Source organism: Erpetoichthys calabaricus, chromosome 7 (assembly GCF_900747795.2).
Source record: "Erpetoichthys calabaricus chromosome 7, fErpCal1.3, whole genome shotgun sequence".
NCBI classification, from domain to species: Eukaryota; Metazoa; Chordata; class Cladistia; order Polypteriformes; family Polypteridae; genus Erpetoichthys; species Erpetoichthys calabaricus.
Genome location: NC_041400.2, coordinates 107,057,000 through 107,073,081, shown reverse-complemented (window position 1 = coordinate 107,073,081; position 16,082 = coordinate 107,057,000). Strand labels below are relative to the sequence as shown.

The 16,082-nt window shown below is 35.7% G+C and overlaps 1 protein-coding gene across 4 annotated transcripts in view; it reads left to right on the top strand.

The window, feature by feature from the left end:
* The window catches only part of LOC114654608 (casein kinase I), a 225,910-nt gene that overhangs the window by 201,733 nt on the left and 8,095 nt on the right, over positions 1–16,082 (top strand). For all 4 annotated transcript variants that reach the window (XM_028805242.2, XM_028805238.2, XM_028805239.2 and 1 more), the window contains 2 exons: positions 5,441–5,547; positions 6,284–6,307. In XM_028805242.2, the coding sequence (XP_028661075.2) occupies positions 5,441–5,547; positions 6,284–6,307 (131 nt within the window). The remainder of the gene's footprint in view (positions 1–5,440; positions 5,548–6,283; positions 6,308–16,082) is intronic.

The following is a 16,082-nucleotide window of genomic DNA, read 5'->3' as shown; positions in this document are numbered from 1 at the left end:
TTTTTTAAAAGACCAAAGACAAACAGTGCAGCAATAATTTTACTTTAAAAAGCCTAAGGATTATTCATTTCACCTTATTAAGCAGAAATGGTTAAGACAGACAATACAGTATTAAATAGGCTAACTAAAGAGGTGATGGTGTTTTCTGTTAACAGAATAAAAAAAAAAAGTATGTTCTACTTTCAGAAGTCTTTAACCTGTAATTTACTGTGGAATAAAATGGAAAGTGATGTTGCATACTCTGAAAGAGCAACATAAGTTAAAGTTAAATTGCTGTTTGGAGTAGGTTTAATACTTTCTGTGAGTTAATCCTCATGGAATAATATCTTAGTCAGCTTTGTAATGGATATAGAATGGGAAGAAGAGTGTGCAGTTCATTTTAGATTTGCAGATAAATTCACCTTTAGCCATAGCTGTGATACCTTTTTCATTTTTTGTTTTGAAGGACCTTGGCAGTCCGAAATGCATTTCATTGAGATATTCATTTAAAAAGCAGAGCATATAAAAAAATAATAGGTATAATGGGTAGTTCTCCAAACAAAAAAATAAATAAAAGTGCACTGTTTAAAAAATGGATCAAGAATGGAAAGCATAGTTACTTCATTAGTAGAAACATAATGATCTGTTGTGAGGTAAAAGGGACCATTGACAGTTCTTCTTTGTAATATAACGATGATTATAGTTAAATACCAGAAAACAATATTTTATGAAAGGGAGATTACACACAAGCAAACAAAATTTATCCATGTTTTAGAGGACATTGTTTGCCTCACAGTATGCACAGTTATGTAATCAAAACAGATCAACAGATCTGGTAAGCAGCACTTATAGACATGAGCCCACTTGTTGTAGTACATTGATTGTACTGCTTAATCTGTAATACCATGGAAGCACCAGGCAAGTGGATATAGTGTGGCAAGACCTGTGCTGCTGTGCCTCCCTTTGATAAACAAAGAGTTCAGTTACTGAAATGCCACATTTGGATAGCTGAAAACAAAACCATTAAAAAATGTTCATCCATACAGTATTATGCGTGTAAAGGCTGACTACATGGATTTTTTCAGTTTTGGCAGCAAACACAAAACTTGCCAGATGTTCAGCCATAAATTAAACAGAAAATAGGTTAGATGGAAGCCATTCAACAGTTTCACGTCTTGTACAGTATTTGAGAAACCTTATTATGTACACCTTTAACTTGGATTGTAAACTACTGATGCTCTCTTTCACAGTAACATTTATATAGTAAGGCAGTTAAACTGATTGCTGATATATAAAGCAGTTACTTGCATATTGAAAGGTTGCTTTGATTTTTCCTTGTGGACACAGGTCTGTTAAGACAAAAAAAAATCACTTTAATTTTGAAATTAAAAATAGTAAAATTAGGCTGTTATTTAATTCAAGCAAGGCTCACAAAGTAATAAATTAATTTTTAAAATGTTACAATTAGTGAGCATGAAAATAAGTGGATGAGAGTTTGATCCATATAGCTGGTGAAAATTTAGAGCTCTGTCATGTACTTTGCCAAGTTATTTGTTTATATGACATTCATTATTTCTTAATTATAAGTTAAAGATTAAAGTAGTCAAACAAAATGAGAGGTAGTGAAAGAAGATGGTAGAGATCAATAAAACAGGGTAAGAATAGGTTTAGTTAAGTGTATGAAGGATTAGTTGTTAAGAGTATGAAGGATTAGTTTCTTAGCAAATAAAAATATTGGTATGGGGGGAAAATTTTTATTCCTTGTCATTATTCTGTTTTCATTTAAACTGAACTGGACTTAAAAGTTCCAGCTTTCAGCTTTTATCAGCATTTTACATACCATCAAAATTTTTTTGTAACACAGGACATTGGTTTCACCACTGTAATGTGCAAGATAAATCGGGAGTACTCCAGATGAGCAGAATCGACTGGCAAAGTGTTGGTGCTGGGAGATGTACTGTATTAAAAAAGATTCACATCTTCAGATGGGGGAATATATATGATGGGCATTTAAGTGTTATTTTAATACTGCTAATACCAGTTCTCATTGAGTACTGAATCACGCATTTAGCGGTATATTTACAGCAATGTATAGACGCTGCCACAAAAAATGAAGCAGAAGAAAGGAATGTGGGATCTTCTTTTAATATTTAGCTTTGTAGGTATAGGTTGAGCATTGTAGCACCTCATGATCATCAGTTAATGAAGTGCACAGCTCCTTTCACTTTCTTAGACTATATGGAATCAGTATAGTAGTTCTTGCATTTTTAAACATGTTTTATTTTCTGGATTTTTTTTTTTAGTAAGGACAAAATCAAATCCACTATTTGTTTTTTGTCAACATTATGTTAAATATCTCAATGTAGGATTTGGTGAAGTGTACATGATTGATAGTTACTGTATGTAAAACTAGAAAACTGAAAAAGGGTAAAATTATTTGTTCATATAATTGTGTGTATGTGTGTAAGTCAAGTATACATACAGTGATGGACTGCGTCAATGTGCATCTGCAAAAGAAAAACGTAGATGCAGGTTTTTTCCACACAAAAACAAAAAAATTGAAAAAAAGGTTTGCAATTTTGATCTGTCAGCTGTTTATACTTCATCAAGTTTGTCACAGCAGTGTTGAAGGCTATACAGCCAAAGTGCTGTGTGTGTACAGCCTTGCCTATAATCTTCGTTTTTCTCTTTCTTCCTTAGGCAAGTTTAAATTTTATGAATAAGAACAATTATTGAAAGAGCTTAATCAATAATTAATCTTTAATGTTTGGATACATTTTGTCAATACTATTATTCATCTTTTGTTTTTTCTTAACTATCCTTGTTTATAATTTAGAAGGGAATGACTATTTTGAAACAGAATACACATACTAAAGAGAAAAACATATGCATTAACCTTTGCTCCATGAAAACTAATAAATTCCTGTATTGAATTATTGAACAATTACATGTAATTAAACAAATAAAAAGTCAATGTAACTTTTAAGGAGATTCCAATCCAGGCCTAATGTGGATTAGTAGGGCTTTCACATGCAACTATAGTGGTAGGAATCCTGTTTAAATAGATGTGCAAAAACTGTTGAGGAGGTTTGACAGAGTACCCTGGGAGAAATATAAACCTGCATTACCTACAGACAGAAGAAGATGATTGCAGGCAGTGGATTTCCACTCTATTGGGATTCTTGAAATCTAATCCTGTTTACAGGATCCATCGAATCAGAAGTGAGCTTGCAGAAATGTAAGAATACACTCTTAATATCCATGTGAGCAACTGATACAGGTCCTTCAGATCACTTAGTACAGGCAGACTTTCTGAATGTTTCACGCACAATAGACTCCATTTGCAAAATTAACATTTTATTGCATGTTATTAGTTGATTTAGTGAAATAAATATTTTGTTATGACTTAGTTTTTTTACTCCTCGCTTATTTGAACATATTCACACATGTTACAAATCAATTATGTTCTTTTCATTCATTTGTTTGAATATTAATCAGTTATTTCATATTCAGAAGTGTGTGTTTGAATTAGAAGACCACTGGTCAGGCTTACCAAAAAAATATTTTGGTTTGTGGTGTTTGGTAAAATTCTTGAATGTGTTAGGTGTTTTATAAGAGTGTGGATCAGTTCTTTTATTTAATTAGTTTTTATTATTATTTAGAAATATCTTTGCGCTGGAAATATGTTGTGTAGTTTACATTCATCATTTGTACAGGTAAATTACATGTTATTATCATGAATATGCATAACTTAGCTGATGTCAAAGTGGTTCTGTGAAATTATTCAAAGCTTTGAGAAGGGTAGAAAGGAAGTCCTCCACACTGTTCTTAGTTAGAATGGAGTTGCATTAGCCTTAAATGAGGGCAATTTGCAGTGGTAGAAGCACTTTGAGGAACCATTGAACCCGGTGAAAGTTCATTTAGAAAAGACAGGTGCTTTGAATGGAAATTTGTCCATTTTTGTGGCTGGGGTCCTGCAATGATTTAACAGCTCTTTAGTGACTAGGCTGCTGTGGTTATTGAGATTCCAAATGGTGAAAACATTGGATATTGTGGTGGTGTCATGGTTAACATGCCACATCAGTATGGTGTGGAGGGTGAGGACTGTGTTTTGAGACTAGAAGAGTAAAGTGGCGTTTCATATTTTAATATGGGTGTTAGTGACTCCATGGCTAGTGTTTACTTGGATACTGGAACGCATACTCCTGCTGTTAGTTGAACTTCATTTCCAGGAGCAAAAGTGCAAATTCTATTCTGGCCCTGAAAATTTGGGCTATCTTTTTGTCCTTGCAGTGATATTCCAGACTTTGACAGTTTTGTATACATGTGCTTTGTTGACTTGATAAAAGTCTTTGACATTGTATCCCATTGTATCTTTTAGATGGATGTTGTTATTTTGAGAGTGTAAGGTTACTGGACTGCTGGTGTGTGCTATTTGGTCCTTGTATTTGTGGAGAGAGATTTGTGTTTGCATACTTGATGTTATGTCAAGTCCGTTTATGTGTAACTTAAATTCCACCAGGAGTACCTCTACCATATATTTTGCCTTGGTTGCACAAGACTGAAACCTTAACACGTATTGGAACAGTTCTAATCTGAGTGTGTACTAGTCAGGATGAGCCATGGCACTTCCAGATACAAGACTATCTCACTGACTGTAAAATCTGGTTTGACCTCTGCAAGCAAGTGAATGTCCGTACTCTTTGTGGAGGAGTTCAAGTACCCCTGGGGTCTTGCTAACTGGTAAGGAAAGGGGTAGTCATTAAGATTGATCAATGCATCTTAGGCAGTTTAGTTTATGTTATACTGGACTGTAGTGGGTGTAGCATTAGCCGATCCCTTCAACTGTTTTGATTTATTAGTGTACTGTATATTTTCATCCTTACCTGTGGTCTCAATTTCTGCATGTTACCAGAAAATACAAGACCACTAGTACAAATAGCCAAATTAAATACCTGTGTGAAGTGATGTGGCTCAATCTCTATAAAAAGGCAAGGAGGTAAGCAGTATCAGAAGACCATAAAGACATAAAATTAGAACCCTTGCTTCTCTGGGCTGAGAGGAGCCTGCTTGATTTTCTTCTAAGCATGCCCAATAGGTGCTTCCCACAAGGGGCGTGCCAGACACATACCACTGGGATAAGTCGAAGGGGTTCACCCAGGGCACCTTAGAAGTATTGTATCTCTTGGTTTCTTGTGAGCACCTGAAAAAGTTTTAAGAGAGACTTTCTTGGAAATGTGATCCTTATGAGGACATGCAGATGGAAAATGAGTGACTGACTCTTACCTCTGTAGGTCCCTCAGTTGAAATCTTATTTTATGTTCTGTTTTATGTTATAACTACTGTACTTTGGGTTGTGTTTCACGTTGTTTTTTTATACTCTGCTCCCTAACTTCTTTGTCATTGCCTAAGTAATTGATTAAATTCTACTTTATCATGCTTGTTCTTTTACACTTTCTAGGTGGTTAGCTCAACAAATGGGGAACTGAATACAGACGATCCTACTGCAGGACATTCAAATGCACCAATCACTGCACCAGCAGAAGTAGAAGTAATGGATGAGACAAAGTAAGTGAACTCTTACTGATTAAAAAGAATAAAAGTTAAAATATTCCTCTCCTTAAGACTGTTTCTGTCATTTTTGAAAGATGATAAAAGTTGGGGTTTTTTTGGCAGTTCAGTCATTCATTTAAATTTTGTGACATGCATTATTGGTTCATCTTTTTTTCTTCCTTCCCAGTTTAAGGGCATACACAGAAGATGATTTTATCATTTCAGTTTGACCAGGTTCTTTCTTATCTAGTCGCTTACTGAGTACTCATTTTATCTTTTTCCCTGTTGATATTTTTACTACATTGTACAATATGGTGTTTATTAGTTACTTAAGTATTGTCATGGATGCTGCACTCATTCCTTAATAAGCATTTCTCATTGTTTCTGTTTAGTTTTATTTTGTTCCCACTTTTGCTATTTTCATTGGTTTCTTTGATATTTTTTGTATGATGTATACATTTACTTTGATGATTGACTGTATTCAGTATCACATTGTCAGTCCATCATGACTCATTTACAGATTGTTGATACTGATAGTTGCACAGTTTTTTTTCTTTACTGGTGAATTGGCATTATTACCACATAATGCTTACTAACATTTGTTTTGGCATATTTTGATTATTGTTAGACATAGTGATTAGACCTGTTGGAGAGAAAAAAGAAACAATTATGAATAATTCTGTTTAACCTGTTTTCTCACTTTGGGCTGCTTTGTCTGATTCTTGTTTTTCTGTATTTTTCTTTTGTATAGCTGCCAGAAAGTGTTGAACATGTGGTGAGTTGCTTTAGTCTATATAAAGCCAGTAATAGCTATAGTAAATAAGGGATGTCTTGTAGCCTGTGTAATGCTATAGAATTAACATATATTTTTGGCATCACAAAAAAAAAGAATCTGTTATTAAGCAGACTGCTTCTTGGTTTAAATTCCACTTATTATTTTGGTAGTGAATGGGGTTGGAGGAATAATTCCCAGTCTACGTAAACCTGCTTATGGTTCCTTTTACCTGTTTATAATTGATCTTTTTTTTTCTTTTTGTTTCATGTCATCTACTTATAATCTGTAAGATTTTCTACTTAGCCAGTTGCATGTTGGTGTAGGACAATTAGCTGTTATTGAGGTGATACTGCATATGGTATTCATATTACTATTTAAATCGTAAGCCATTCATCTGTTTAGCTAATAGATGCACCAATGAATAAGATAAGGTACACAGGGTTGGGTGACAGTGCTGCTCAAAGGGAAGCCTCTTCACTTTACAGGTTTTTCTAATTTCATATCTTCATCAACAGTCTAAAGTGCCTGCACGTAATGTGCCCTACATTAACCATTGGTATTAGTGGTAAAATATTTCAGGACAGTATTTTATTATGTGAAATAAAATGGATGAACTGTAGCTTGCTGAAAATATTTACATTTATATTATTCCCTAATTCTTCTTGGGACACGAGTGGGTGCAGAAAATTGCAAGTCATTATTTGTAGTTGAGACAGCTAATGTAGACTATAGACTATAAATGAAAATCTGTTACAGGGATTTTGCTCAAACTCTGTAAACGTGACTAATACTTAAAGGTTTTGCTGCTAATGGAAATGTAAGACAAGGCAGGACACATTTAATGCCTGGCATGTCACTCAAGCATACACAGACTAGTTGATATAGCTGGTCAAAAAAACTAACTTTGGTAACATTGTGTACCAGTTTGTGGTATTAAATTCAACTTTAAAAATTCCAAAAATAATCATTTGTTTTTCACAGCTGTGGTAAATATTACCATTACCTTGTCTTTAAAATGAGGTATAGCATCATAAAAAAAAAAACTAAAATTCATCACATAAATCCATTTATAAAAGCAAGAATGTTCTCAAATATTGATCTATATCTTGAGATGTTATTTGTAAAACAGCTATCCGTGTCAATTTTGGGGGGCACAAATTGGGGTTCTGCTATTTTTAAAGAAGCTTTGTTGTCCTGCACATAAGAGCACAATTTCCTGTTGGAAATTAATATATACTGTAAAGTGATTGTGAGAAAATAATGTGATGTGAAAATGTCAAACGTATCCTTTACCACAATGTGGTCCTGTTATTAAGTAACTTTTTTCATCATTGTAACAAAATTTAAGGTTTAAAGTTTTTGTACTTGTGCATGTTTAGTTAATAGGCCCTTATTTGTGGATATGTTTGTGAGTGGGCTCCAGGATAGAGTGGCACCTCATCTTGGGTTGTTTCCTTCCTTGCACCTATTGTTGCCAGGATAGATTTTGGCCACACACAACCCTAAATTAAATTAGATAAGTTTGAGGATGATATGTCTATCGATTAAAAACATAAAATTTGTTGATTGCATCCACGGAGATGGGAACAAAAAGCAGAGGACAATTTAAAAATTTCAAACTGTAGAAACATTTGTTATTTTAAAATGTGCCTCTTAACACTAAAGAAGATGATTTCATACAAATTCAGTAAAATATTTGTTATTCTTTAAAAAAGAAACATTTGATTAGCTATTAATAGATCGCCACCATTCAAAAGTTTCAGGACACCTCCGTTTTTCCAGTTGTTCTTCAAATTTAATAAGTTGAAATGCAGTGGTAAAAAGGTAAGCAGTAAACTGCCAGAGGTTTAAATTTATAGTTTAGGTTAGTAAAAACTGAATAAAAGGGAAATTTCAGAATATTACAAATAGGCCTTCTTCGGGGAACAACTAATAAGTTACAATCTACAGATGTTCTGCAGCAGTTAAATTAAGCCTTGCAAGTTGAACCAAACAGTTTGCAAGGGTGTCCTATCTTTTGTTGATTACTTAAAAACTCTCTGCCTGTCCTAAAGCAGAGTTGGAACAGACTGTGTTACTACACCCTCTACACCCTAGAAAGTTGTAAATTCCAGTGAAAATGGCAAGAAAACAGCAATTAACAAATGAAATGAGTCAGAGCATCAATGTAGGAGAAATTGTAGGAGAAATTGCAAAGAAAATCAAAGTGTCATTGAGCATGGAGTCCTACACACTCATGATAAGAGACTTAACAGACCCAAAAATCACAACCCAATTGGAAGACACATTTCCCAGGGTAACCAGCTTGCATGATAGGTGCCTCACAACACAACAGCTTCAAGCACAGCTTAACAGTGGTTGGAAAATGCAAATCTCAGTTTCTACTATGTAGAGGAGACTTTTTGCTGCAGGTTTGACAGAGCAAGTGGCAGTAAGAAAGACATTCCTTAAAGGACAAAATAGGGCCTTGAAATATTGGCTGTGGACTACTCCAGACTGGAAGAAAGTCTTATGGTTAACATGGTGCCCATAAGCATGTGGCACTTGTGTTCCCCAGCAGAAGCTATGTCTTTACTGTAACTTATCTAAGCATAAACACATAGCAGCTTTCTACAGATCAGAGTGTACTGGTGTGAAAAAGGAGGTCAGTTTGTATGAGTACATGTGTGAAGTGTTCTCAGCTCTGACAGTTGTCATTGAAATGCTAAGTATGTGGTCATCTCCATCTGGCTAACTCTTCTGTGGAGGACATTTTCCTAGCTAATGAACGACTATGTCCTTAAAATACAGATAGAATCAAAGGATTTGTTTGACATGTGTTATGGTGTTATATATATATAGTGTGTATATATGTATATGGTACCAGATTGCACACAAAATCTTTGAAACGATAGGTATTAATAACAGGTGTGATGATTTTTGTAAGGATGATCTGGATTAAACTAGAGAAAAAAATAGTTAAACTTTTCTTATTTACCAATGTGAAATGTTTAATATTGACAACTGATGTAATGCTGATTGTAGTGAGCCCTGCCCTACAGGTTGTTTCATTCTTACCATATTTTCTGGTGTTTGTCACATGAATACATCCTTCATGCTTCTAGTTGACTAAAATAAATCAGACATTTTAATAATAGTGTTATGAGAAGGAACTTCATCCTTTCCCATGGCTCTTTAAACTTATTATAAGATCTTCTTTACGCCTCTGTTTCAAGTTTGGATTCAATGTATTTTATAATGGCAAATGTGATAAGGAACCAGCCATTTTCTATGACTGCTAAAAACTCATTTAGTATACTATACAGACTGCCACTATACTGTATATATGCCCCACTGTATTCAGTTACCCCCAAAACACCCCAAAATTCATCACATCCTTGTGCCTCACCCACTACTAGTTGTGATTATTAGTTTAGTATACTAACAGAGCTAATGACACGACTACCAGTCACAGGTGGTGTTTATGTAAAATATGTTCTCACAAAATAGATGAAAGGCATTAAGCTGCAGGCCTACATACCTCAGTTTGATGGTGTGGCTAGTGAACAGTCATACATGCTAACACAAGAGTAGGCAACCCTGGACCTTGACTGCCAAAGGTGATATAGGTTTCATAGAACCTTTCTCTTAGCAACATAACTTGATTTAAAAAGATATAACTATAGATAAAATGAAAACCTACATGGCAACACTCCAAGGTATGGATTGTCAACCTCCATTATGACATAGATTCTACATTATATATCATGAAACAAGACTTATTCAAAACCTGGTACTCTCAAACAACTTAAAACCGCTCCCCACAGAACCATTAAGGTCTCTACATAGTGTCTGTCTGGAGTGTAGGCAGTATCTGCCTAAAAGAATATCATGTTAGATTTAAGAAGTAACCTTGCACAAATCAAGAGCAGACATGGGGAAAAATATTGTCTCTATGACACCAAGAAAATTCCAGGACACCAGCACCTAAAACTATAATATGAATTTTACAGATGGACAGTGCCAGGGTTAATAAGAGTACAATCGCTCTTTGTAATGGCGAAAACCTGCACCTACTCCGCACATGTCAAAATACTGGATATATCACTGTTGTTTTCAGTTTCAGTCCCAGAGTTACCTATGTTATCAAGTTTTTATCCCAAATAATTTCACCAACTACACCATTCTCAGTTTTAATTGATCTCATTATTTTATTTTGTGCCCACAAATATTTCTTAGAAATTATTAAATATTTGTGCTGCCTGTCATATCTTTAAATGCATGCATTTCCTTTGCCATGAAATGTATGTATTCCAAATAACGATAGACACTGTGTGCACAATTATTAGGCAAGTTGTATTTTTGGGATTCATTTTAATATGAAACAAATACAATGCCATCAGTCAATCTAAAATGTTAAAAAACCTGAAACCTAAATGTTACGCAAAGGAAATGTGAGTGTGAACATTATCAGGGGAATACACGTGTGTGCACAATTATTAGACATCTATTAGTGTGCAGAATTTTTATGCAACTAAATCAAAAACTTACATTTTCCCTATTTCCCTTGTTTATTTTCATCTGTTAAAGTGAGAATAATAAGCAAACGACACATAATTTCCAAATAAACATTTCTGGCATGAAAAAAAAAAATCAGCGACCAATATAGCCACCCTTCTTTTCAATAACAGCAATAAGGCTTCCGTTCATGTTCCATTGCCGATCAACTTTTTGTGCAGCAGCAACCACAGACTCCCAGACAGTGTTCAGAGAGGTGTACTGTTTTCCTTCCCTGTAAATCTCCTGTTTAAGAAGGGCCCACAAGTTCTCAATAGGGTTTAGGTCAGGTGAGGAAGGGGGCCATTCCATTATTCTGTCATCTTTAGGGCCTTTACTGGCTAGCCACGCAGTGGAGTACTTTGATGCATGTGATGGAGCATTGTCCTGCATAAAAATCATGGTCCTCTTGAAAGAAGACTTTTTCCTGTAACAACGCTTGAAGAAAGTGTCTTCTAAAAACTGGCAGTAGGTTTGGGAGTTGAATTTGAGTCCATCTTCAACCTGAAAAGGTCCAACTAGCTCATCTTTAATAATACCAGCCCATACCAGTACCACCTCTACCTTGCTGGCATCTTGAGTCAAAGTGGAGCTCTGTGCCCGTTACTGATCCAGCCATGGGCCCAGCCATCAGGTCCATTAAGTGTCACTCTCATCTCATCAGTCCATAAAACCTTTGAAAAATCTGTCTTCAGATACTCCTTGGCCCAGTCTTGACGTTTCAGTTTATGTGTCTTGTTCAGTGGTGGTCGGGTTTCAGCTTTCCTTACCTTAGCCATGTCTCTGAACACTGAACACCTTGTACTTCTAGGCACTATAGGTAGGTTGCAGTTCTGTAATATGACAGCACTGGAGGATAACGGGTTTCTGGTTGCTTCACATTTGATTCTTCTCAAATCTGTGGCAGTTAATTTGCGTCTTTTTTTCTCAACACGTTTCTTGCGACCCAGTTGACTATTTGCAATAAAACACTTGATAGTTCCATGATCACGCCCCAATATCTTAGCAATTTGGAGAGTGCTGCATCCCTCTGAAAGACTTTTTACAATTTTTGACTTTTCAGAGTCCATTACATCTCTTTTTTGGCCCATTTTGCATAGGGAAAGAAGCTGCCTAATAATTATGCACACCTTGATAAGGGGTGTTGGTCTCCTTAGGCCACACACTCCCTCATTACACAAATACACATCACCTGATATGCTTAAATCAAATAAGCATTCAAGTTTATATGGCTTGGAGATGGAATATATGCATGAAAATTGTGATATGGTCAAAATACCCACTTGCCTAATAATTGTGCACACAGTGTATTATTTACCCAATACAATTCAAGGCACCTCACACCCAGACTTGTGCTGGGAGAACTTTGTGTTTGATTAAAGCTGCGTTGGTGGGGGATGGGATAGCAGGCTGTTTGCTGCTCTTGCTGATTGACACATTTGCAAAACATAAGATGCTGATGAGGAGGTGCGAAGGAATTTAAGGTGGTCTGACATTAGTGTTTTTTATAGACTTCAGGGATTCTAATGATAAAGGATCTTTAGTCACCTCAGTCTAACAGTATCTGAAGTACATTTTATAGGCACTGTACAGCAACAATAATTTAAATATGATTGTTTTAACAGGTGTTGGAATGTCATTCTTTTCTGGGTAATATTTGTTCTTGTTCTGTATGCAACGTGTATATTGCAGATATTGTGTCTCTAAACTGCAAAGATCACTTGAATATTCTTGTAGTCTTGAAAGGTTTTATTTATTGGCAATTCCATGCATCTTTAAGCTAATTTGTGACAGCTTTCAGATATCCAGCCACTGCCCAAAACCAAAATGAGGGAGAGCTGTCTTTGTAATAATACATATAACAAGTAGATATCAGATATTTCTTTAAAGTATTATCAAAAGTATTTTTTTGATAGACGTAGTTGTAAAAGGTGCCTGAGTTTGCAAATATAGCCTGAAGTTGAAATTGTTCAGTGAATTTGAAGAAGTGTTCCAGTGAAAGTGGAGAGACTTAAAGAATAAAAAATGTATATGGCTATGTAACACACCTTTCTATATCATGTTTTCTAGTGTAAGATAGAATAGTTTTTATTTTTTTTTATTTATTTTTTTTTTGTTTGAGTGGTGTATTGATCCTTCAGAGCAGTATTTTCTGCTTTAATAAGTGGTCATCAAAAGTTTTTAAACCTAATTTATTAAGAGAAAAATCAGCAAACCAAAAATGTTTTGTTTTTCCACATAATGTTACCCAGTGATACCAATCCACTTGTTATAAAGTTCACAAAACCTTTGTGTGCATCTCAGATAAAACATTTTGCCTTGCTTGTGCAACCAAGTGTTTGTAGCTGACTTGGCATCATCTGCATTGTTTGTCCCATGGACATAGCCTTTCGGATTGAGGAATATGCCTGGAGAATAGGGCCAGGAGTACCTGCATCTATTTGAATACTCAGTTTCATAATGTGACCTTTGAATACTGTAAGGTGAAAGTAGAGGCATTTTCATAAAACTGGAGTGGTATGATCAATCGTTTTCCTTGCTTTTCCTGATTATCCCCTGCCTAAAAATTGTGTACACAGTCTTTCTAACCTTTCTAGACTTTACTGTGAATTTTTTTGTTGTTGGAGAATCCCCACGCTTCCACTATTTCAATTGTTGTTTGGACTCGGGATCCCCAGGTATGAAACAATTTTTAAATATCTCCCAAAATTACTTAATTAGTTTGAGATTCTATTTGGAACACTGTATGTGGTTGTGCTTCATTTCAGAACTCAACATTCTACACACCCAAAGTGCATTGAATTCAGTTGACCAGTAACTAATACCTATAGAGTCTGCTATCTCATGCACCTTCAGTAGTTTACAGACTTTAATTTATTTTAAATTTTTATAATTTCACATAATTTATAATTTGTATCATCAAACATTACTTTAGCTTGTGGAGATTACAAAATGTTAAATTATTAATAGTGGTTACTGTTAGCAGAAGTGAAGTATTTTCTGTCCGCCTAAAATTCACACTGTGTTTATTTTGCAGTTATATAGGGAACTATAGGTATATCTGTTGTTAGAAAGTAGAAATCATTGTATTGCCACGTAATACAGTGAGTACAGTGAAATTATTATTTGCAACCAACCAACATGCATCAAGTCTCCAGCACCATAAAAAAAAAAAATAAATAATGCTATAAAAACACATAACCTCAGTTTATTTAATAATTATAAAGGGGGAACCCATGCTGACAGAGTGAGCAAGTCCAAACACAGTTTGTATAAATAAGCAATTTATAAGAAAAACTAGTTACTCAAGCGTCTTGTTTATTAATCACAGTGGTATACCAAAAACATATCTGGTATTCAAGAACAGAGAGTAAAATATTACTTTACTAGCCGACTCCCGCCATAGCATACGGCGGTGTAAGAATAGGAATGGAAAACGGTGAGAAAGGAATTCAGAAATCAACAAGAAATAAATACTTCTTGAAAGACGCAGTGTGCATGTAGAATTTCCGGCCAAGCAGGATTTCATATGAAAGTGATAAATAAATCCGGCTTTCCAAATTTACGTACTATGGCATGGCATCCTGATAGTTTTGTTGCATGTATCTTGGACTTCCTGGAAATGTGGATGGTAATATGATCATTTTGCCTACATGTACGTTGTTATTTTCAGCATCTGCTTGCAGTGCGTCTAATAGTTCCACGTGCAGATCTTGTTGATGTAATCTGAGATAATTGAGACGCGTGCCCTCTGTTTTAACATACGCATCTACGACGTACTGCTGGAATAGTTTGTCGCTGGAGTGCAAAATACTAAATGTATTCCTCATTGTTAATCTGTACGCATAAAATTGGCATTGAGTAAGCCTTATTCGCTTGGCGGTTCTTTTATCGGGAACATGTTGAAAATCTTTGTGCCAGCCAATGTCTCCGTAAGGGAATAAAAGTGGGTGAAACCATAGGATCGCAATTCATATTGAGTGTGGAAATCTGTTTACAGGAGTTGCCAATGGGATAGATGCAAATGTCCTTTTTTGGGAGGCGTTTCGCCATCTTCTCCAACGAAAATCGCTGCAACATCGGTGTGACATGTCGGGGCATTGTATCGTCGTAAATCCTGCCTAGGGTTTTGCTTTAAAACCATTCGTACAGATGCTGTTGGATTAGACTGAGCGATTTCATGCATGTGTTTGTATGATTTAGCGAAGCGGTTGATGGTTCTGAGCATGGAATCTAGCTGGAGAAGTACATTTTCGCTACCTACAGAGTTTGCTTTATTTTATAAGCGTACTTCAGTAGCTTGTGCTACTGTATGTCAAAAACATACAACTGTCCGTATCCTGGAGAGGTAGAAGTGTTAGCGTATAGTGCAGAGATTTGGTGATAAATTTGCCCGTGTATTTTAAAATAGTATGGTCTCTAGCAAACGCTAGAGAAGAGTTGTATTCTCGAATGTGTTCAGATAATTTTTAGCTTCTGATGTTTGCTGTGTAAGAAGCTGTTGTAAAGACACAGGTGGCTCCTGCAAAGGTGGTAAAGCTACTTTACCATCGTGGCAGCATCTCGAGTACTTGTTGGATGTATTACGCTCAGCAGGCCGGTATAGTGCATGACATAGAAGAGGACGAATAGGAATCGAGAAATGCTGTGTCGGCTGCGTATGGGCGGGACCGGTGTTGAAGAGGAGCCGCCGGTAGCATGGGGAAGGATTTGGAAGAGGACAAATAAGAATCGAGAAATGACGTGTCAGCTGCGTGTGGGCGGGAACGGTTTTGAAGTGGAAGCAGGACAAACCAGACGAGAAATATATAACAACAGCAACATTTATTTATATAGCACATTTTCATACAAAAAAGTAGCTCAAAGTGCTTTACGTAATGAAGAAAAGAAAAATAAAAGACAAAGTAAGAAATTAAAATAAGACGACATTAGTTAACATAGAATAAGAGTAAGGTCCGATGGCCAGGGAGGACAGAAAAAAAAAAAAAAAAAACACTCCAGACGGCTGGAGAAAAAAATAAAATCTGCAGGGGTTCCAGGCCACGAGACCGCCAAGTCCCCTCTGGGCATTCTACCTAACATAAATGAAATAGTCCTCTTTGTATTTAAGGTTCTCACTGAAGGACTTGATGATGATGGTCATGCAGACTTTGGCTTTTAATCCATCAATGTTGGAACATCACGGTGCTTTGCGCCGCCACCACAAAGAAACCGGAAAAAGAAACAGAAGAGAGAGTAG